General features: G+C 36.8%; 1 protein-coding gene across 8 annotated transcripts in view; it reads left to right on the top strand.

The window, feature by feature from the left end:
• Window positions 1-22,406, top strand: part of CEP128 (centrosomal protein 128) — a 417,494-nt gene that overhangs the window by 45,534 nt on the left and 349,554 nt on the right. For all 8 annotated transcript variants that reach the window (XM_079912854.1, XM_079912856.1, XM_079912858.1 and 5 more), the window contains one exon: window positions 1,227-1,343. In XM_079912854.1, the coding sequence (XP_079768980.1) occupies window positions 1,227-1,343 (117 nt within the window). The remainder of the gene's footprint in view (window positions 1-1,226; window positions 1,344-22,406) is intronic.

The raw sequence follows: 22,406 nt of genomic DNA on the forward strand, positions 1-22,406 counted from the left end.
AGCAGGTACTGCCTTTATTTCAGATGCAGTAATAAATTGTTGGGATATTAGGGTTGTTAGGATAAATTAGAAGCTTGATGCTGAAGGCTATTTTGAAGTTTTAGTAAGGCACTGTGAATATCATAGTAAACATCTTCATTGTTTTTCAGCACTCGAAGTTGGAAACCCAAGACTTAACAGTCTTAAATGTTAACTGCTAATTTTTTGATGGAATATTTTTGCTCAGCCTTTATTGACTAATTAAACTTATGTTTACCCGTGTCTTTTTAAAAAACAACCTGACTTGAGGTGTAATTTACCATAAAATTAATCTGCTTTAAGTGTAAAATTCAGTGATTTTTAGTGAAGTACTGGGTTGTGCAGCTATCACCATAATCCAGTTTAGAACATTCCTGTTGCCCCAGTGAGATCCCTTGTGACCAGGACCTTTCTTGACTCTATAGAATTTATGGCAAAAGATTTCTTATAACAGGGCTGTATTTATTGCTTCTCTTCTATCTACTGTACCTCCTCTGTGAAATATACACAAATAGTCAAATAGTGTATATTTTATTTAGGGGACTGTATAGTGATGCTTCTGAAGTGTGTTTGCATTTGCACAGCTTTTAGCAAGGAAGATCTCGCATCAGAGAGAAAATTCTTTCATGTTTATTTTAGAGAGTCCCAATTAAACACTTTGCAGTTTGACTTTAGTTTTTGATCTTTTACAGCTGGTTTATTTTTAGCAGATCATAGTAGCAAAGATTGACAAGCCCTTTCAATTATTTGATGCATATAAATATCAAAACCTTCCTAGGCAGGTCACGCTTATAGATAATTAAAATGAAAAAGAACTAAATAGATAGAACAGTTTATCATTAATAGAGTAATAAATGCAGTTGTAGGCAAAATTGGTATTTTTCTTCTAACTCACCAGAGGGCACTATTTTCTAGTTTATTACTTTTAACTCTGATCTTTTGACATATTATATTCTACTTTGGAAAATTTAAGTCCTTTATTGGGATCCAGATTTGGATCAATTGGAGACTAATGACTGTTTACTATTGCAACTTTCAATTTTTTTGTGACCTGTTTTATAATAGTGTCATTAAAAAAGGATTCTACAAATAAGCCAATCTTAAATGCTTTAGGCAATAGTGTATCTGGCGTAAAATATCTCTTCAGTTTTAGTCTTTTTTTTGCCTAACAGTTCTGTAATCTCACTTTTCTCTTTATTCATGTTAAGGTTTCAGATCGGGTAGAGCGACGGCTTCAAGAAATACAAAGAGAGATGCGTACAGAAAGAGAGCTGGTGGAAAGACGGCAGGATCAACTGGGACTTATTTCTTTGCAGCTACAGGAGGTTTGTGAAAAATACCTTCTTGGAATGTAAATCTTGAGTTTTGGTGATTATTTAGCTATTGTTAAAATCGTTATAATACTTTAGTTGTTGCATGTGAAAGTATAGTTCAGTCTGTAGAAGTATAGCATATTGGTTATAGTTCATTGTGTGAAGACAAGCCTACCTGGTTCAAACCCAGAGTCTACGCCTTACTGGCTGTGTGACCTTGGGCAAGTTCCTTCACTTCTAGGCCCATTTCCTCTGTGGAAAATGGAAATAATAATAGTATTTACTTGATCACATTGGTGCAGGGGTAAATAAGTTAATGTGGGTAAAGCACTTAACGTAGTGTCTAGCATGTGCTGAATACATGTTAACTGGAAGTATAATTATTTGGATTAATTTTCTTTGGTGTGAACTAGACCAGGGGTAAACAAACTGGTCTATGGGCTGAATCTGTCCCATTGCCGATTTTTGTAAATCAAGTTTTATTGAAACGCAGCCACTCCCATTCATTTTCAGTTTGTCTGTGGGTGCTTTTGGGACACACCGTTGGCAGAGTTGAGATGTTGTGAAAAAGACCATATGGCCCACAAAGCTTAAAATTAGTATTGACTGGCCCTTTATAGAAAAAGTTTGCAGATCCCTGGCCTAGACTATCATCAAACCAATTCAAAACGGAGGTTACTTACACTTTAGGTAACCTGTTTATTTCGAAATTTTACACTTATGAAGAAGTTGAATAATTAGAACAAAGAATTTCTGTATATCCTTTACCTCGGTTCCCCCAGTATTCATATTTTACCAGACTTGCTTTATTGTTTTATATATGTATCTCCATATATATGTATATCTAAAAATTTTTTTGAGCTAGTTGTTGACATGATGTAAATACTTTTAAATCTAAATAATACAGTGTGTACATTCTCTTCTGTAGTCACAGGAAATTAACATTGGGTCAATACTATGATTTAACCTATAGGGTTTTTAAAAATTTTTTATTTTACATCTTTATTGGAGTATAATTGCTTTACAATGTTGTGTTAGTTTCTGCTGTATAACAGGGTGAATCAACTATATGTATACATATATCTCCATATCCCCTCCCTCTTGAGTCTCCCCCACCACCCTCCCTATCCCACCCCTCTAGGTGGTCACAAAGCACAGAGCTGATCTCCCTGTGCTATGTGGCTGATTCCCGTTAGCTATCTGTTTTATATTTGGTAGTGTATATATGTCAATGCAACTCTCTCACTTCATCCCATCTTACCCTTCCACCTCCCCATATCCTCAAGTCCATTCTGTACGTCTGTGTCTTTATTCCTGTCCTACCCCTAGGTTCATCAGAACCCTTCTTTTTCTTCTTTTTTTTAGTTTCCACATATATGTGTTAGCATATGGTATTTGTTTTTCTCTTTCTAACTTACTTCAGTCTGTATGAGAGACTCTATGTCCATCCATCTCACTACAAATAACTCAATTTTGTTTCTTTTTATGGCTGAGTAATATTCCATTGTATATATGTGCCATATCTTTATTCATTCATCTGTCGATGGACACTTGGGTTGCTTCCATGTCCTGGCTATTGTAAATAGAGCTGCAATGAACATTTTGGTACGTGGCTCTTTTTGAATTATGGTTTTCTCAGTGTATATGCCCAGTAGTGGGATTTCTGGGTCACATGATAGTTCTATTTTAAGTTTTTTAAGGAACCTCCATACTACTCTCCATAGTGGCTGTATCAATTTACATTCCCACCAACAGTGCAAGAGGGTTTGCTTTCTTCCACACCCTCTCCAGGATTCACTGTTTGTAGATTTTTTGATGATGGCCATTCTTACTGTTGTGAGGTGATACCTCATTGTGGTTTTGATGTGCATTTCTCTAATGATTAGTGATGTTGAACATCCTTTCATGTGTTTGTTGGCAATCTGTATATCTTCTTTGGAGAAATGTCAGTTTAGGTCTTCTGCCCATTTTTGGATTGGGTTGTTTGTTTTTTTGATCTTGAGCCTGCATGAGCTGCTTGTAAATTTTGGAGAATAATCCTTTGTCAGTTGCTTTGTTTGCAAATGTTTCTCCCATTCTGAGGGTTGTCTTTTTGTCTTGTTTATGGTTTCCTTTGCTGTGCAGAAGCTTGTAAGTTTCACTAGGTCCCATTTGTTTATTTATTTATTTTTTTCCATTTGCCTAAGAGGTGGGTCAAAAAGGATCTTGCTGTGATTTATGTGAGAGTGTTCTGCCTATGTTTTCCTCTACGAGTTTTATAATGTCTGGCCTTATATTTAGGTCTTTAATCCATTTTGAGCTTATTTTTGTGTGTGGTCTTAGGACATGTTCTAATTTCATTCTTTTACATATAGCTGCCCGGTTTTCCCAGCACCACTCATTGAAGAGGCTGTCTTTTCTACATTGTATATTCTTGCCTCCTTTCAAAGATAAGGTGACCATATGTGTGTTGGTTTATCTCTGGGCTTTCTATCCTGTTCCACTGATCTATGTTTCTGTTTTTGTGCCAGCACCATATTGTCTTGATTACTGTAGCTTTGTAGTATAGTCTGAAGTCTGGGAGCCTGATTCCTCCAGCTCCTTTTTTCTTTCTCAAGATTGCTTTGACTATTCGGGGTCTTTTGTGTTTGCATACAAGTTGTGAAATTGTTTGTTCTAGTTCTGTGGTAGTGGTAGTTTGATAGGGACTGCATTGAATCTGTAGAGTGCTTTGGGTAATATAGTCATTTTCACAATGTTGATTCTTCCAATCCAAGAACATGGTATATCTCTCCATCTGTTGTATCATCTTTAATTTCTTTCATCAGTGTCTTAAAGTTTTCTGCATACAAGTCTTTTGTCTCCTTAGGTAGGTTTATTCCTAGGTATTTTATTCTTCTTGTTGCAGTGGTAAATGGGAGTATTTCCTTAATTTCACTTTCAGATTTTTCATCATTAGTGTATAGGAATGCAAGAGATTTCTGTGCATTAATTTTGTGTCCTGCTACTTTACCAAATTCATTGATTAGCTCTAGTAGTTTTCTGGTAGCATCTTTAGGATTCTCTATGTATAGTATCATGTCATCTGCAAACAGTGACAGTTTTACTTCTTCTTTTCCCATTTGGATTCCTTTTATTTCTTTTTTCCTCTCTGACTGCTGTGGCTAAAACTTCTAAAACTATGCTGAATAATAGTGGTAAGAGTGAGCAACCATGTCTTGTTCCTGATATTAAAGGAAATGGTTTCAGTTTTTCACCATTGAGGACGATGTTGGCTGTGAGTTTGTCATATATGGCCTTTATTATGTTGAGGTAAGTTCCCTCTATGCCTACTTTCTGGAGCGTTTTTATCATAAATAGGTGTTGAATTTTGTCAAGCTTTTTCTGCATCTATTGAGATGATCATATGGTTTTTCTCCTTTGGTTTGTTAATATGGTGTATCACATTGATTGATTTGCCTATATTGAAGAATCCTTGCATTCCTTGGATAAACCCTACTTGATCATGGTGTAGGATCCTTTTAACGTGCTGTTGTATTCTATTAGCTAGTATTTTGTTGAGGATTTTTTCATCGATATTCATCAGTGATATTGGTCTGTAGTTTTCTTTTTTTTGTGAGGTCTTTGTCTGATTTTGGTATCAGGGTGATGGTGGCCTCGTAGAATGAGTTTGGGAGTGTTCCTCCCTCTGCTATATTTTGGAAGAGTTTGAGAAGGATGGGTGTTAGCTCTTCTCTAAATGTTTGATAGAATTTGCCTGTGAAGCTATCTGGTCCTGGGCTTTTGTTTGTTGGAAGAGTTTTAATCACAGTTTCAATTTCAGTGCTTGATTGGTCTGTTTATATTTTCTCTTTCTTTGTGGTTCAGTCTCGGAAGCTTGTGCTTTTCTAAGAACTGGTCCATTTCTTCCAGGTTGTCCATTTTATTGGCATAGAGTTGCTTGTAGTAATCTCTCACGATCCTTTGTATTTCTGCAGTGTCAGTTGTTTCTTCTCCTTTTTCATTTCTAATTCTGTTGATTTGAGTCTTCTCCCTTTTTTTCTTGATGAGTCTGGCTAATGGTTATCAATTTTGTTTATCTTCTCAAAAAACCAGCTTTTAGTTTTATTGATCTTTGCTGTTGTTTCCTTCATTTCTTTTTCATTTATTTCTGATCTGATCTTTCTGATTTCTTTCCTTCTGCTAATTTTGGGGTTTTTTTGTTCTCTCTCTAATTGCTTTAGGTATAAGTTTAGGTTGTTTATTTGAGATTTTTCTTGTTTTTTGTTTGATGGGTTTTTACCTTGCTCCTCCTTCTGCTATGTGTTTGTCTGTCTTCTCAGTTTGCTTAACTTAGTGTGTTTTGTGTCTCCTTTTCTCAGTCTACAGGTTCATAGTTCCCGTTGTTATTGGTGTCTGCCCCCAGTGGCTAAGGTTGGTTCAGGGGCTTGTGTAGGCTTCTTGGTGGAGGGGACCTGTGCCTGTGTTCTGTTGGGTTGGGCTCGATCTTGTCTTTCTGGTGGGCGGGACCACATCCGGTGGTGTGTTTTGGGGTGTCTGTGAACTTGGTATGATTTTAGGCAGACTCTCTGCTAATGGGTGGGGTTGTGCTCCTATCTTGCTAGTTGTTTGGCATGGGGTGTCCAGCACTGGAGCTTGCTGGCTCTTGAGTAGAGCTGGGTCTTAGCATTGAGATGGAGGTCTCTGGGAGAGCTCTTGCCAATTGATATTACGTGGGGTCTGGAGGTCTCTCGTGGTCCAGTGTCCTTAACTTGGCTCTCCCACCTCAGAGGCTCAGACCTGACAGCAGTTTGGAGCACCAAGACCCTGTCTACCACACGGCTCAGAAGAAGAGGGAGAAAAACAGAAAGAAAAAATAAAATAATTAAAAAAATAAAATAATTAAAGTAAAATAATTATTAATATAAAAAATTAAGAAGTAAAGAAAGAAGAAGAGAGCAACGAAACCAATAAACAAATCCACCAATGATATCAAGTGCTAAAAACTATACTAAGACAAACATAAAAATCAGAAACAAGGCAGTCACAGACAGCAAACCCCAAGTCTACAGTTGCTCCCAAAGTCCACTGCCTCACTTTTGGGATGACTCGTTGTCTATTCAGGTATTCCACAGATGCAGGGTACATCAAGTTGACTCTGGGGATTTAATCCACTGCTCCTGAGGCTTCACGGAGTAATTTCCCTTTCTCTTCTTTGTTTGCACAGCTCCTGGGGTTCAGCTTCGGTTTTGGCCTCACCTCTGTGTGTAGGTTGCCTAAGGGTGTCTGTTCCCTGCCCACACAGGAGGGGATTAAAGTAGCAGCTGATTAGGGGCCTCTGGCTCACTTAGGCCGGGAGGAGGGAGGGGTATGGAATGCGGGGCGAGCCTGTGGCGGCAGAGGCTGGCATGACATTGCAGCAGCCTGGGGCATGCTGTGTGTTCTCCCAGGGAAGTTGTCCGTGGATCACGGAACCCTGGCAGTGGCGGGCTGCATAGGCTCCAAGGAGGAGGGATGTGGATAGTGACCTGTGCTCGCACACAGGGTTCGTGGTGGCTGCAGCAGCAGCGTTAGCATTTCAGCCCATCTCTGGTGTCCGCACTGATAGCTGTGGCTCGTGCCTGTCTCCGAAGATTGTTTAGGCGGTGCTCTGAATCCCCTTTCCTCTCGCGCCCCGAAATGATGGTCTCTTGACTCTTAGACAGTTCCAGACTTTTTCCTGGACTCCCTCTCGGCTAGCTGTAGCACACTAGCCCCCTTCAGGCTGTGTTTATGCAGCCAACCCCAGTCCTCTCCTGCCGTCTGACCTCTGAAGCCCGAGCCTCAGCTCCTAACCCCCACCCGCCCCGGCGGGTGAACAGACAAGCCTCGGGCTGGTGGGTGCTGGTTGGCACCGAACCTCTGTGCGGGAATCTCTCTGCTTTGCCCTTTGCTCCCCTGTTGCTGCGCTCTCCTCTGTGGCTCCAAAGCTTCCCCGCCCACCCCCTGTCTCTGCCAGTGAAGAGGCTTCCTCGTGTGTGGAAACCTTTCTTCCTTCACAGCTCCCTCCCACTGGTGCAGGTCCCATCCCTATTCTTTTGTCTCTGTTTTTCCTTTTGCCCTACCCAGGTATGTGGGGAGTTTCTTGCCTTTTGGGAGGTCTGAGGTCTTCTGCCAGTGTTCAGTAGGTGTTCTGTAGAAGTTGTTCCACATGTAGATGTACTTTTGATGTATTTTTGGGGAGGAAGGTGATCTCCATGTCTTACTCCTCCACCATCTTGAAGCACCCTCCAACCTATAGGTTTTATTCTAATTTTGCCACTTAAAGTTCTTTTCTGGTCCAAGATACAATACAGGATTACATATAGCATTTGACCATCATGTCTCTTTAGTCTCCTTTAATCTGGAACAGGTTTTCAGTTTTTCTTTGTCATTCATGACCTTGACAATTTTGCAGAGTACTAGCCAGTTATTTTGTAGAATGTCTTTTGTTTTAGGTTTGTTGATTTTTTTCCTCATGACTAGATCAGGTTATAGGCTTTTGGCAGGAAACCCAGAGAATTGTTGCGTTTTTCCCAGGATATCATATCGGGGGCATGTAGTGTTGATTTGTCCCAATACTGGTAGAAACTGAACATTGGTTAAGGTGTTGCTTGCCAGGCTTCTCTACTGTGAAGTTACTGTATTATGCCTTTTAAATTATTTGTCTTATGGGGAGGCTCTTTAAAACTTGAAAATTGCTTATTTCTCATCAAATTTTCACCTACAAATTTTAGCAGCTATTGATGATTCTTTTGTGAAACAGTTACTGCTATAGGTGATACTAAACAGTGATTTAAAAAATATTCTGTCATTTCTTTCACATTTATTAGTTGGATTCCTACTGTCAGGAAGGGCTTGTCTTTTTCTCCACTCATTCATTCATTGATTCATTCATTATTATTGGTATAGGTTTGTGAATTCTCATTATATTGTTTATGTTTTATAACTGTCCTAGAAAACTTGTGTTTCCTTTTAAATGTTTCTTAGATTTATAAAGTGTAAAAAATTAGAAACAGCAAGAAAACCAAAAGATTTAAAAACAAAACGAACGTTTTTTTCTTTTACAAAGTGGTTTTCTCTAAAAGTGATGTTCTACAGATGCACTTATGTGTGCTTGAAGATCATTAACCCTTTTAAATTGACAGATTAAAAATTTTTTTAAGTATTAGGAGACATGCCAGTTGAAAATTAGGAACAAAAATTGCAAACCTGAAATTATAATGTAAGCTGACAGAAAACAAAAGCAGATCTTTCTAAAATTCCATTTCACAAAAGGAAGCATACCCTTGTTAGTCGGTAATTACTTTGAAGAGGATACTTTGTTGAATAATTAGATACAGCATGTGGGTAGCCTTTTTTTTAAACCTTGATTTTTATACATTTTTTCTCAAAGCACATTGCATCTGGTGAGCATAAGAATAGTACTGAAATGACAATTGTTCTTTTTTGCGAGAGAGAATTAGAGAAGTTTTCCATGCTTATATTCTATTCTCTTTGCAGGATGCACAAAATTACAAAGAAAGAGGGAGAGGAAGATTGCTTCCCACCCCTATTCTTGAGAAACCAGAGCCTGAATATTTGCATTGTAATTGTCAATTTGACTAAAAGCTTGAGCAGTGGTTTGGAATTCCATCTCTGACAGTACAATAGAGGATCACTATTGATAAGAAATGTTTAATTTCATATTTTGTCACTTTAATGTAAGTGGTGACCTATATGCTTTTAATTGGTGGTTTTGGATTAAACAGTGCAATGGAAACTGGAAAGGATTAATTTAGCCTGATGCGTTTTCCTACTCACAAGTTAAGTGGCTTAGACTATTCTGGAAGGGTCACGTTTAAGGAGAGAAAATACTTTGCTTTCTTTTTGATATTAAAAAATACTTATGGCTATATCTATACTGTATGATAATAGTAATTTATATATTTTGTTTCTGGCTATGGTGAAAAATTGAATCTGTGGGTGAGTAAGTAGGCCTGGACTTTTAGCCACTATGTTCTCCTGCCTCCCTAAAATGTATAATTCAGTGTTAGTGAAAATTATGACATTCAAAAGTCATAATCTCTTAATTAGCAGTAATCATTAAAAATTCCAGAATGTTGGAGATTTCTAGGTATAATGTATTATAGGGTGTCAATCTGTGGTTTTGGCTAATAAAACTTGCTTCTTTTTAGTGATCTAATGAGGTTCTTAGGTCCTCGGAGCTTTATCTGTTCCCATTTAATGAAAATCACAGTATTAGTCATCAGAAATTGGTTGAGGGAAAGCCACTCTCCTTTTCTTGTTTAGAGTTTTTAAAGAATTGTTCACTCTTTTCTGTTCCTTTTTTTCTTCTCCTTCTTTTCTTTCTTCCTGGTCTAAGCAAAAGGGCTAAGCTCATGCTCTGGAATCCACTTCCCTTGGTGAAGCTCAACTACTTATGTGCTACTGCTGGCACATGAACGTCAGATTTTCTTAACTTGGTGAGGGCCTTATCTGGCCTTCAGAACTCATATATCACATTTTCAACAACATTGTTTTCATTTCTCAGTAAAGGTCTCTTTAGAGGGATGAATGTTTTATTAGTTGTGCAATAATATTCTTTTCATATACCTTTAAAAAAAATCTCTCTATATATTTTTAACTAAGGTATAGTTGATTTACAATGTTCTGTTAGTTTCTGGTGTACAGCAAAGTGATTCAGTTATATATATATATATATGTATTTTTTTCAGATTATTTTCCATTATAGGTTATTGCAAGATATTGAATATAGTTCCCTGTGCTATACAGCAGGACTTTGTTGTTTATCTATTTTGTATATAGTACTGTGTATCTGTTAATTCGAAACTCCTAATTTATCCGTCCTCTGCCCCCTTTCCCCTTTGGTAACCATAAGTTTGTTTTCTATGTCTGTGAGTCTATTTCTGTTTTGTAAATTCATTTGTATCATTTTTCTTTTTTAGATTCCACATATAAGTGATATCAGGTGATATTTGTCTTTCTCAGACTTACTTCACTTAGTACGATAATCTTTAGTTCCATCCATTTTGCTGCAAATGGCATTATTTCATTCTTCTTTATGGTTGAGTAATATTCCATTGTATACATGTACCACATCTTCTTTATCCATTTCTCTATTGATGGACATTTAGGTTGCTTCCATGTCTTGGCTATTGTAAATAATGCTGCTTTGAACATTGGGGTGCATGTATCTTTTCAAATTAGAGTTTTTTCTTCTCCAGATATATGGAAAGAGTGGCATTGCTGGACCATATGGTAATGCTACTTTTAGTTTTTTAAAGAACCTCCATACTGTTCTTCATAGTGGCGGTACCAATTTACATTCCCACCAACAATGTAGGAGTGTTCCCTTTTCTCCACATTCTATCCAGCATTTATTATTTGTAGACTTTTTGATGATGGCCATTCTGACCGGGATGAGGTGATACCTCATTGTAGTTTTTTTTTTTTTTTTTGCGGTACACGGGCCTCTCACTGTTGTGGCCTCTCCTGTTGCAGAGCACAGGCTCCGGACGCGCAGGCTTAGCGGCCATGGCTCACGGGCCCAGCTGCTCCGCGGCATGTGGGATCCTCCCAGACCAGGGCACGAACCTGTATCCCCTGCATTGGCAGGCAGACTCTCAACCACGGCGCCACCAGGGAGTCCCTCGTTGTAGTTTTGATTTGCATTTCTCTAATAATTAGTGTTGTTGAGCATCTTTTCATGTGTCTGTAGGTAATCTGTTTGTCTTCCTTGGAGAAATGTCTCTTTAGGGCTTCTGCCCAGTTTTTGATTGGGTTGTTTGTTTTTTGGATATTGAGCTGTATGAGCAGTTTGTATATTTTGGAAAATAATCCCCTTTCGGTCGCATCCTTTGCAAATATTTTCTCCCATTCCATAGGTCATATTTTTGTTTTGTTTATGGTTTCCTTTGTTGTGCAAAAGCTTTTAAGTTTAATTAGGTCCCATTAGTTTATTTTTGCTTTTATTTCCATTACTCTAGGAGGCAGATCCAAAAAAATATTGCTGTGATTTATGTGAAAGAGTGTACTGCCTAAGTTTTCCTCTAGGAATTTTAGAATATCTGTTCCTATTGGGTTGACCAAACAGTTCCTTTGGTTTTTAAAGTAAAAATGAAAGACACATTTTTCATTTTCACCAAGAACTTTATTGAACAACGGATTCACCATTTTGTTCCACTACCTTCTGCCATTTTTTCATGCAGCTTCATAATTCCATCTTCCTAAAACGTTTTATCTTTTTGAGCAAAGAACTGTTCCAGGTGTTTTTTACAGTCTTCCAGAAAATTGGCATTTTTTCCATTAAGAGAATTCTGTAAAGACCAAAATAAATGGCAATCTGAAGGTGCAATGTCTGGTGAATACGGCAGATGAATCAGAACTTCCCAGCCAAACTGTAACAGTTTTTGCCTGGTCATCAAAGAAACATGTTGTGTTGCGGTATCCTGATGGAAGATTATGCGTTTTCTGTTGACTAATTCCAGACGCTTTTCGTCGAGTGCTGCTTTCAGTTGGTCTAATTGGGAGCAGTACTTCTTGGAATTAATCGTTTGGTTTTCCGGAAAAAGCTCATAATAGAGGACTCCCTTCCATTCCCACCATGTACACAACTTCACCTTCTTTGGATGAAGACCGGCCTTTGGTGTGGCTGGTGGTGGTTCGTTTCACTTGCCCCACCATCTCTTCCGTTCCACATTGTTGTACAGTATCCACTTTTCATCACCCATCACAATTTGTTTTAAAAACAGAACATTTTCGTTATGTTTAAGTAGAGAATCGCATGGGGAAATATGGTCAAGAAGGTTTTTTTTGCTTAGCTTATGTGGAACCCAAACATCAAAGCGATTAACGTAACCAAGCTGGTGCAAATGATTTTCAATGCTTGATTTGGATATTTTGAATATGTGAGCTATCTCCTATGTGGTGTAACGTTGATTGTTCTCTATAAATGTCTCTATTTGATCACTATCAACTTCAACTGGTCTACCCGACCCTGGAGCATTGACCAGTGAGAAATCTCCAGCACAAAACTTCGCAAACCACTTTGGACATGTTCACTTAGTCACAGTGCCTTGTCCATACACTGTACAAATCTTTTTCTGTGTTTCAGTTTTACCTTTCTTGAAATAATAAATCATAATAGGCCGAAAACATTGTTATTTTTCTTCCATCTTCAATATTAAAATGGCTATACAAAAATTCACCAGTTTTGGTAAGTTTGTTTTAAAATGCACACTGATATGACAGCTGTCACAATACAGTCTAACAAAATTGTTTCGAATGAAGTTAAAGACAACTAAGTGCTACTGGAGCCATCTTACGGAAAAAAACAAACGCACTTTTTGGTCAACCCAATACATTTAGGTCTTTAATCCATTTTGAGTTTATTTTTGTGTATGGTGTTAGAGAATGTTCAAATTCCATTCTTTTACAGGTAGCTGTCCAATTTTCCCAGCACCACTCATATAGCTCTTTTAAATTTTGAATGGTTGTTCTCTGAACTTTTACTAATTGCATTCAAATATTAAGCCTGTAACCATCAGTCTTTCCTTGTTGAACCAGTGTGAAAACAATAAAGTGTTTGTTTAACATTAGGGTACATTTATCGTCTTACTAATTCCTTTTGATCAGACACTTGATAGTAAGGTAACTTTGATTAGTTAAATTTAGCGGCATGAGGTAGGAACGGACATGATGAAAGAGGTATTTATTAGACGGTAAGCCCAAATCAGAACTCTTTTGCAGGTACAGAATTTACATAAATCTTAGATAACATTTCTAACTCTTGACTATGGCATCTTGGGAATTCCTGACTTGTTTTTCTTATTAGCTCTTTCTTATAAATTGAATGTTATTTGTTCAATTGAATTCCATAAAATGAAAATCATGAGATAAATGCTGGGTGTATATTTGTATATGTTTTTCAGAGCATTTTGTAGCATATTAAAATACTAGTTCCCTGATCTTCCCCCACCAAGAATATTCCATGCTTGCATATAACCTAAAGTGAATCAGGTTCCTTAAGGTTTAAAACTGTTTCATGGAGAATGGGGCAGGCAGGGCATGGAATCTTAATAGAAGATAGTGAAGTCTAAGTAAGGAATTGAGTGTAATGTGGGAGCTAGGCTCAGTGGTTTTCAGTCTGTGCTCTGATAGAAAACCAGATTATGTGAGTCTTGTCAATAAAATAAGGCCATATACAGAAAAATTAATTGATAGATTTATTTCCCCCAGTATTTTCCTTCATCTTTTGGCATCTATATCAATTGTGAAAAACCTAATGAACAAATAGCTATTCGTTCCTTCCCAGAAATGTCATTGTGGCTCCAGAGATGCTGACTGATACGGCTGCTTCAACTAAGAAAAGCCTTGGGTACTGTTCATTAATGTATTTAGTGTGGACTCATTAAGGGAGAAGCTTCCACTGAAGCCAAGAATGTTTTCCTAATGTCCTCTTAATAGCTTTACCATCTCCCTTGAGACTTCTGAGCCAGTTCAGAGGAGATCCTAGTCTGCTAAATGTTTTAACATGGCCTCCTTAACCCTTTCTCCCGCTCTTCCTTTAGAGACTCCCCTACTTGATTTGGAATTATGGAGGCCTTTCTGAGTCTGCTAGATTTTAGACTCCCTTCACTTACCTTTCCAAGGATGAATTGCAAAACGTTTGTAGGTATGCCCCACATTTTCACATATTTACTTCATAGTATAAGCTTCCCTTTCCCGATTGATATTATTAGATACTTTTTTTTAAGTGCACATTAAATCACCCTCACATTGAACATACCAATAGCCTCCCTGGACGTTGAGAAAAAACAGTGGAATTTACAAGTAAAGGAGAGTTTAAAAGTAAAACACAAGTTCTGAGGAAAGCACAAGGAAAGCTCGGAGGAGGCGCCTCAGTTTTGCAGTTGTTGGGATATGAGCTGTAGAATTCAGTCCTTTGTCAGGCTTAGGTGACCAGGTGAAGTATAATAGGCAGAGAGTGACCCAGGCAGGGTGACACACAGGGCCCCAGACTAACAAGGGGCTGAAAGCACTGAATGTCACACCAGAAAAACCACATATGTACTACTCTGTAGGAGAACGTGCGTAGCAAGGGAAAATTCAAAAACTTATGCTCTAGTGTTCGTTCTTTAGGGGGTGAAACTGTGTGTGTAGAAGAAATTTGGGCCTTATTTTGAGTCACGATTTTTATTCTTTTAATGAACCTTAATCCTATTGACTATTTTTCTCCTTCTTCTGCAAAGATGGCTTTTTTTCTTTTCACTGTTCAGTTTCTGGTAATATATACTATGTGAGGTGAGGTTTTTAGTCTCAGATTATTACTGTTAATTACCATTTCTTGATGTATTGTTGTTTTTAATTGTACTTGTTTGGAGAATTTTTTATTTCTAGCATTTAACATAGTAGGCTCTTAATAAATATTTGTTGAATTCTTTAAGTAGTGACCATACTGATGCATTGGTTTTTAAAATAAATTATCTATTTATTTATTTATATTTTTGGCTGCGTTGGGTCTTCGTTGCTGCGCACGGGCTTTCTCTAGTTGCAGCAAGCAGGGGCTACTCTTCGTCGCAGTGCATGGTCTTCACATTGTGGTGGCTTTTCTTGCTGCGGAGCACGGGCTCTAGGTGTGTGGGCTTCAGTAGTTGTGGCGTGCGGGCTCAGTAGTTGTGGCTCACGGGCTCTAGAGCGCAGGCTCAGTAGTTGTGCCACACGGGCTTAGTTGCTCCGCAGCATGTGGGATCTTCCTGGACCAGGGCTCAAACCTGTGTCCCCTGCACTGGCAGGCGGATTGTTAACCACTATGCACCAGGGAAGACCCTGATGCATTGTTTTGATCCAATGTTTAACTAGTTTTGTTTCTCATATGGTTGTTTTCTTTTAACATTTTCATTTAGTATAAAAAGTATTTTTTACATTTAATTTAAATAAATGCATAACTAAATGTGTTCCTATCATAAATGCTTGTACAAACAGCCTCTTTTTTTAAATGCATCTTTATTTATTTATTTGCTTGGCTCATTTTTTCCCTGTTTCTTCCCCTCTGTTCTTTTCACCATCCATCACTACCCCTACTCCCTAAAATAAAAAGAACTAGTGTAAACAGCCTGGGATATCCCTTTATATTTTTCTTTGTGCTCTTAATTTTCCTGGACAGATACATATAAACTACAAATATATACACCTTTGTGTATATATATATATATATATATATATATATATGTATATAGGGGTTTTTTTTGGTATGTTTTTATTTTAATAAAAACTGATGATATTGTATATACATTTCTGCATCTTGCTTTCTTCTCTCATCAATACTCTCTGGAAATTCCTCCAACTAGCTGATGTTGTTCCAACTTAATCTTTTATTACCATGGACAGATCTTTTATTATAATAGATGTTACCAGATTATTTTTCCAAATGGTTCTGACTCTCCACGTTTCTGTCAGCAAAATGGCTGAGAGTGGCCCTTTTCCCCGCATTCCTACCGTTAATAGTGGTTATAATTCTTTTAATTTTTGCCAGGCTGATGAGGATTAAGTGTTAACTCATTTTTATGTTTATTTGCATTTCCTATTAGTGAATTTGAACATCTTTTTACAGATTTGCTGGCAGTTTTCATTTGTGCCTATACAGATGGCCTGTTTATAAATTTTGCTCATTTAAAAATACTGGATTATTTGAGTTTTCTTCCAGGAATTTAACTTTTTTAATGGCAGGAGGAAGGAGTCTTAAGTTATTTCTTATGTGACTGATGAGTTGCCTCAGCATCCTTTCTGAATAATTTCTTCTTTTCCCTCTGGTTTAAATGCCACTTCTGCTTTACAGTGTTGCATGATATCTGAGTTCTATGTGCTTTGATCTGTTTGTCTATCCCTGAACTGATAACATGTTGTCTCCATTATTAGAGCTTTCATTATAATTTGGTAAATGATAATGAAAGTCTCTTGTCATGTTCCATGAAAAATTCTGCGGGCATTTTGATTGTAATTGTATTAGATATGTAGATTAATTTGAAGAGAAGGTGTTTTCTAATGTTCTTCAATAATGTTTTGTAATTGTCTTATAACAATCTCGTACATCTTAGACTTATTCCTTGGTACCTTTGGTTTTTCTTTTTTTCTTTTTAATTGTTTGTGGGGGATATTTTCTTTTATTGCAACTCTGATTGGTTATTTGTAGTTTACAGGAGTGCAGTTGGTTTTGTATGTGGCTCTTTTATCCAGCATTTTTGCTTAATGATCTTATTAGCTCTTATAATTTGTTAGTAACTTTACTGACATATTGTCTACTGTGTAGCTAATCATATCATTTGAAATTAACGGCAATTTAATTTCTTTCCTTATAATTCTTCTTTTGTTGTGGTTTTATTGCACTGGCTAGAAACTCAAATGCAATGTTGAATATAAGCAAAGATAGCAAGAATCCTTGTTTTACTCTGATATTTATAGAAATGCTTCTAAAGTGTTAACCTTATGGTTTGGTGTTTGCTCCTGGTTTTGAGTGCTATCCTTTATCAGATAGAGAATATTGCCTTCTATTTGTGGGTTGCCAAGAGAGGTTGATTTTTTAAAAAATGATGAATGGGTTGTGAAATTTATCAAATATTCTTGCTGCTGTTTTTCTCTTTAAATATTTAAATACATTTGACTCTATCAGTAGATTCTGAGCTCTCCTTGCATTCCTGAGAGCTTTATTTGGCCATAATGTATTATTTTTTTTGTACATTGCTGAATTAATTTCCTTGTCTTTTCTTTAGTATGTTTATATTTATGTTTATGATTGAGATCAGTTGTATGTTCTTTGCATTACCTTTTTTGGTTTTGAAAGCAAGGTTACATTAATCTCATAAAATGAATTAGATAGATTCCTTCTTTTTCTCTTCCCTGGCTGTTTAAGAGAAGGATTGTTTATTTCTTGAATGTGTGTTAAAATTCACTCATGTAATCATTGGTACCTGTTGTCTTCTTGGTGGCTGAGAGTTTCAACTTCTTCAGTATTTTTTGGTTTATATCAATATAACCTTTTTATTTTTTAAGTCAGTGTGGTAATTATTCCTGATTTTTTTTTGTGTGTGTGTGGTATGCCGGCCTCTTACTGTTGTGGCCTCTTCTGTTGCGGAGCACAGGCTCCGGACGCGCAGGCTCAGCGGCCATGGCTCACGGGCCTAGCTGCTCCGCGGCACGTGGGATCTTCCCGGACCGGGATACGAAGCTGTGTCCCCTGCATCGGCAGGCGGACTCCTAACTACTGCGCCACGAGGGAAGCCCTCCTGATTTTATAAGTTATCCATTTTGTTGTGTTTTGATATTTAAAGAAGCATTCATAAGCCCTGCTATATTATTTTTTCAATCTTGTACTGAAGCTGTGTATCCTTTCTCTTTAATATTATTTATTTTTTTCTCTTTTTCTTTATTAGTCTTACTAGACATGATTATTTTATTAGTTTTCGTTTTGACTAGCTTTGTTTATTACTTCATCAACTTCTGCCTTTAATGCTATTGCTTTTTTTCTGATTTTTCATTTTTAGGATTGCTGTTTTATTTTTCAGACTTGCAAGTTAAATAATTGACTTGTCTGTTTTTTAAAATAAATGTTGTAAATTCATGAACAAATTACCCTGTGTTTTGAGATGCTATTATTTTATGATAGTTTATTTCTAAATTTCATAATTTCTATTATGGTTTCTTCCATAATTCAAGACTTAGGAGTGCCTTTTGGAATTTTCAAATATGTATGTATGCTTAATTTTTAACTTTTTACAATTTATCTTTAAATTCCTTTGAAATTTGTTGAAACTTCCCATTTGGCTTAGTACCATTGTTGGTTATTTGGTATTTTATGAGTAAAAAAATTAAACATTTTCTGGGTTTTTTTTTTTAATGTTTATGTGTGACGCTACAAATTTTTCTAAGAAATACATATTCCAGGCACAGTGATTTCCTCTTATTGTCTTATTCGACCATTTTTCTTCTGATTCTCAGTGTAACTTATCCTTTTTCATCCTTCAGGTTTAATTGCCACCTCTTCAGAGAAAACTTTCCTGCCCCCTTTTCTAAAATAGCCCCTTTCTGCCCCGTTGTTCCTTGTCATTGTCATGTTACTTTATTTTTTAATAGTACTTTACATCACCTATAGTTGTGATTTGTCTACTTATGTTATTGTGTGTCTTGTCATATAGCATAACTACTTAAGTTACTGTATTGAATAGTTCTTCCTCCACTGGCAGGAACTTCATCCATCATGCCTGTTTCTGGGGCTGCGGTATGGTGTTTATCACACCACAGACATTCTGTGAATAGTCATTGGAAAATGAAGGCTGCTTTCAAATGTAAATAACCACTTAGCTGCATATAATGTTCTTGGTAAAAAAAAAAAAAAGTTTTCTTTTGAAGGTTTGTATACATTTTTGTATTATTCTGTGGATCTTATTCTTGCAGAGCAGAAAGTGCAAATCAACAAATTTTAACTTCTTTGAAGTTTAATATGTAACAGTTTAAATGATTTAAACCAAATCCCACATTCTTCAAGAATTCAGACAATCACAATTAAGTTTTAAATATTTCAACTTTATAAAAACATTTTGTTATAGGTTACTGTTTTTTCAAATTATGTCAAAAATTTAGGACAGCTGGATTTCTGCTCTCTTTGTGTCTAGCAGATAAAGTTAGAAAAAGAATTAGAGCTGCACAGATACATGAAATATAAAAGTAAGACCTCTTGAAATAATTATGGATTTCTGAAACCATGTTAATTCAGCTGTGTGGATGTAGATAAATGACACTTTATGGAATTTTCCCATTATGGGTCAATAGCTGGTGCTGATTGACTTGGGTTTGGGGACATTGCAAATAATGGACAGAAAAGACTTTTTAAGAGACTTTGCAGATACAGTTTTTTCTTTTGTAATTTTCAAGACGTGTGTAAGGAAAGTTCTTTTAAGGTTTTTCACATAATTTGCATTACATGTTTCAAATTTTGATGATAAAAATCATAGGATAAATACTTAGTATGAATGAATTAGTACATGTTTTTGACCACTAGTCGTCAGTATTGAACCATCAGTTGTGACCCTGCAGGCATTGTTTACTAAAGTTGCTAAACTTTGTTGAAAAATGATTATAATATATACACATACCTCATCTCCTAGGGCTCCCTGAAAATACACTTGGCCACAGATATTGCAACTTGAAAAATCTAATTATTTAACTATTGCTATTTGAAAACTTAAATTTGAAATGATGTTGCTTTCCACTGTTGAAAAATAAAATATGACGTATGGAGTATTACATATTAAGACATCTGTTATATTTAACACTAAAACTGTCATTTCTATGCCTTTTGGTCAGAGTTTCTTTGAGGCTTTCTATTCAGGGTTATAATTCCTTTCTTCCTCTCTCTCTCCCTCCTGCTGAGGAAAAATCTTTTTATGTGTAGTAAAACAAAGACTACAATTTGATATGAGAGTTTATTTCACTGGAGTCATATAGTCTTATGCCATTTTCCACATTTCATATTTCTAAGCTATACAGAAGTATACCAAAGATATGTTCTCTAAATTTTTATATTATATAGATCTAAAACACTTTTCCCTAGTTATCATTTTCTTCTCCTTAATAATCATTGCCTTTGCACCCTGTTGTCTACTCACCCCAGTTATATTTATTTTCCACTGATGTTCTAATGCTGTTTGTTCTTCGTCTGGCTAATCTTGTTTGTTTTTCTTTACTTGTTAGAAAAGCATTTTTTTTTAGCTCTGTCATGACTCATTGCATTTCTAGTGAATTTACATTTTTATTCAGTACCCTGGATCCTTTTTTCTTTCTTTCTTTCTTCCTTCCTTCCTCCGTCTCTCCCTCCCTCCCTTTCTTTCTTTCTTTTCTTCCTTCCTCCCTTCCTTCCTTCCTCTCTTCCTTCCTTCCTTTCTTCCTTCTTTTCTCTCATTTTTTATACTGCAGCTGTAGTTTTATTTATTTCTCAAGAAAAGAGAAACTGCTTAGGTTTTTCTAACATACCCTTGCCCATATTATGACCAGGTTAGAACAGTATTTGCAGCTGTAACCTTATTATGTAGTTTTTTGGTGGGCCTCATATGGCAGTGAGAAAAAGTTACGCCTTTTCATGTTTATTTTCTGAGGTTGAGAACCTGAAGTGCTGCTCACCAGTATCAGTCTTGGATGGGGATCAAGTCAGAGTGATTCTGTGATTCAGAGCCACAAAGCCTGGGCAGACTTGGTCTCTGGAGCTCCATTTCCTGATCCTTCCCCTCCTGACTTGTGAACTTGTATAGAAGTTGCTAAACCTTACCTCTTTGTGTGGTTCATCTTAATAAGTAGTTCATATGATTTATTTCTTTTTAAAAAGATGGCTACTTATCTTGATAGTAAAATAATTTTAGTTTTATATGAAAAATTTTTTGTGTTTCTTTTATGTCCTCGCCGTCTCTGTTTCTTCCGTTCTTCACATCCAGTTTATCATTAAATTCTGTCAGCTCTATCTTGAAAATATTTTAAATGATAACAACTCACTCCTTTTATCACTTCTACTCTCATTTATCATCCTGTGACTCTTGTCTCCTGCCTGGGCTAGTGGAGTAGCCTCCTTGCTTCCATTCTTACTTCCCTGCAGTCTTTTCCCCATAGAATCAGATAATGCCACTTCTTTCTTCAAAACCCTTCAGTGCTTTCTTTATCACATTCAGGATGAAATCTAAAATCTTCAGCCTAAAAGGCCCCTCTGAGGTGGTCCCTGCCTGCCATCTTACTCTGATTCTGTCATTCTTCCACTTGCCTACTCTAGGCCAACTACACTCGCCTGGCTTTTCCATGGACATGTCAGGCACCCTCCTGCTTCTGGACATTTGTACTTTCCATTCCCAGAGCCAGGGATTTTCAACTCTGAAAACAGTTGCATTGCTTATGCCCTCCTATCACTCAGAGCTCTACTTCAGAAAGGCCTTATTAGTTATTCTACATAATACACCCCTTCTTCACTCCTGAGCCCCTTACACTGCTGTATTTTTTTTCTTTATAACACTTCTCCTTACTTGTCATCTGTCAGCTATCTGTCCCCGTGAGCAGAATGCAGGCTTTATGAAGGAAGGCACTTAGTCTGTTTTGCTCATTGCTGTATCTCCAGCACCTAGAACAGTGCCTGGCATAGGTCTAGTAAGTGTTTCTTGAAGGAATGAATGTTATATGCTATGTTGTCAGAACTATTCATAGTGAAATATTCATTTGGCCAATACCCTCATGGACCTACCACGTGCCAGGTGCTGTGCTGGGGACTAGGGATTTTAAAATACTTAAAATGATGTATTGCTCTTTAGGGCTCTCAGTTTAGTTGGGAAAATAGAAATGTTAACAGTCATTGTAATTCAATAAGTGTGTTATTTCAGCTTTGCATAGACTCTAGACTAGCCCGTACAGGAAATAGTTACCCCTTCTCTGCCCTTTGGAAAATTTGGGTGAAAGAGATTGTGCATTTTCAAATTATTTTAGGCAGTTCTTTTATGAATGTGATTCTACCCTGTGGCTTATTGCTACTTGATAAAGCACTTTACCAATCTGTGGCTGAAATACTAATTTAAATTCTGACCCACTATACTTTTGATTCACAACATAGCTCTTTGTCTTATTTTATGCCATGCTAATTATTTTCTTCTCTCTTTTATGTTTGTTACCTGTGGATTATTTTTTTCTTTGCAAGGTTAGAGTAAATACTTTTTTTCTGTAAGGTTGTGAAAAGTCTGTTAATGTCAACATGCTGAAAGAAAGGAAGTAGATGGAAACAAATGACTGGATATTAGGGGATTTGTCTTTCACAGCTGGTTGAACACTATTTGGCACAGCTGGAAATGCGCAAGTCCCAGACATATCGTGTTCTTTAGTCTTCTTCCTTAGCCTTTTCCTTGATTCCCCCCCCTTGCCTCACATGCCCACCCACTTATTTAACATAAAGTCTATTTTATTAGGCTTTGATCATTTAGATGACAACAAAACACTTTATTCTTTGTGTGGAAAGTATTTTTTTCCCTGAACTTCTTACAGAAGTTGGAAGAGATCTTAGATGTTGTCTCTTTCAACCTT

The sequence above is a fragment of the Stenella coeruleoalba genome (genome assembly GCF_951394435.1).
Source record: "Stenella coeruleoalba genome assembly, chromosome: 2".
Taxonomy (NCBI): Eukaryota; Metazoa; Chordata; class Mammalia; order Artiodactyla; family Delphinidae; genus Stenella; species Stenella coeruleoalba.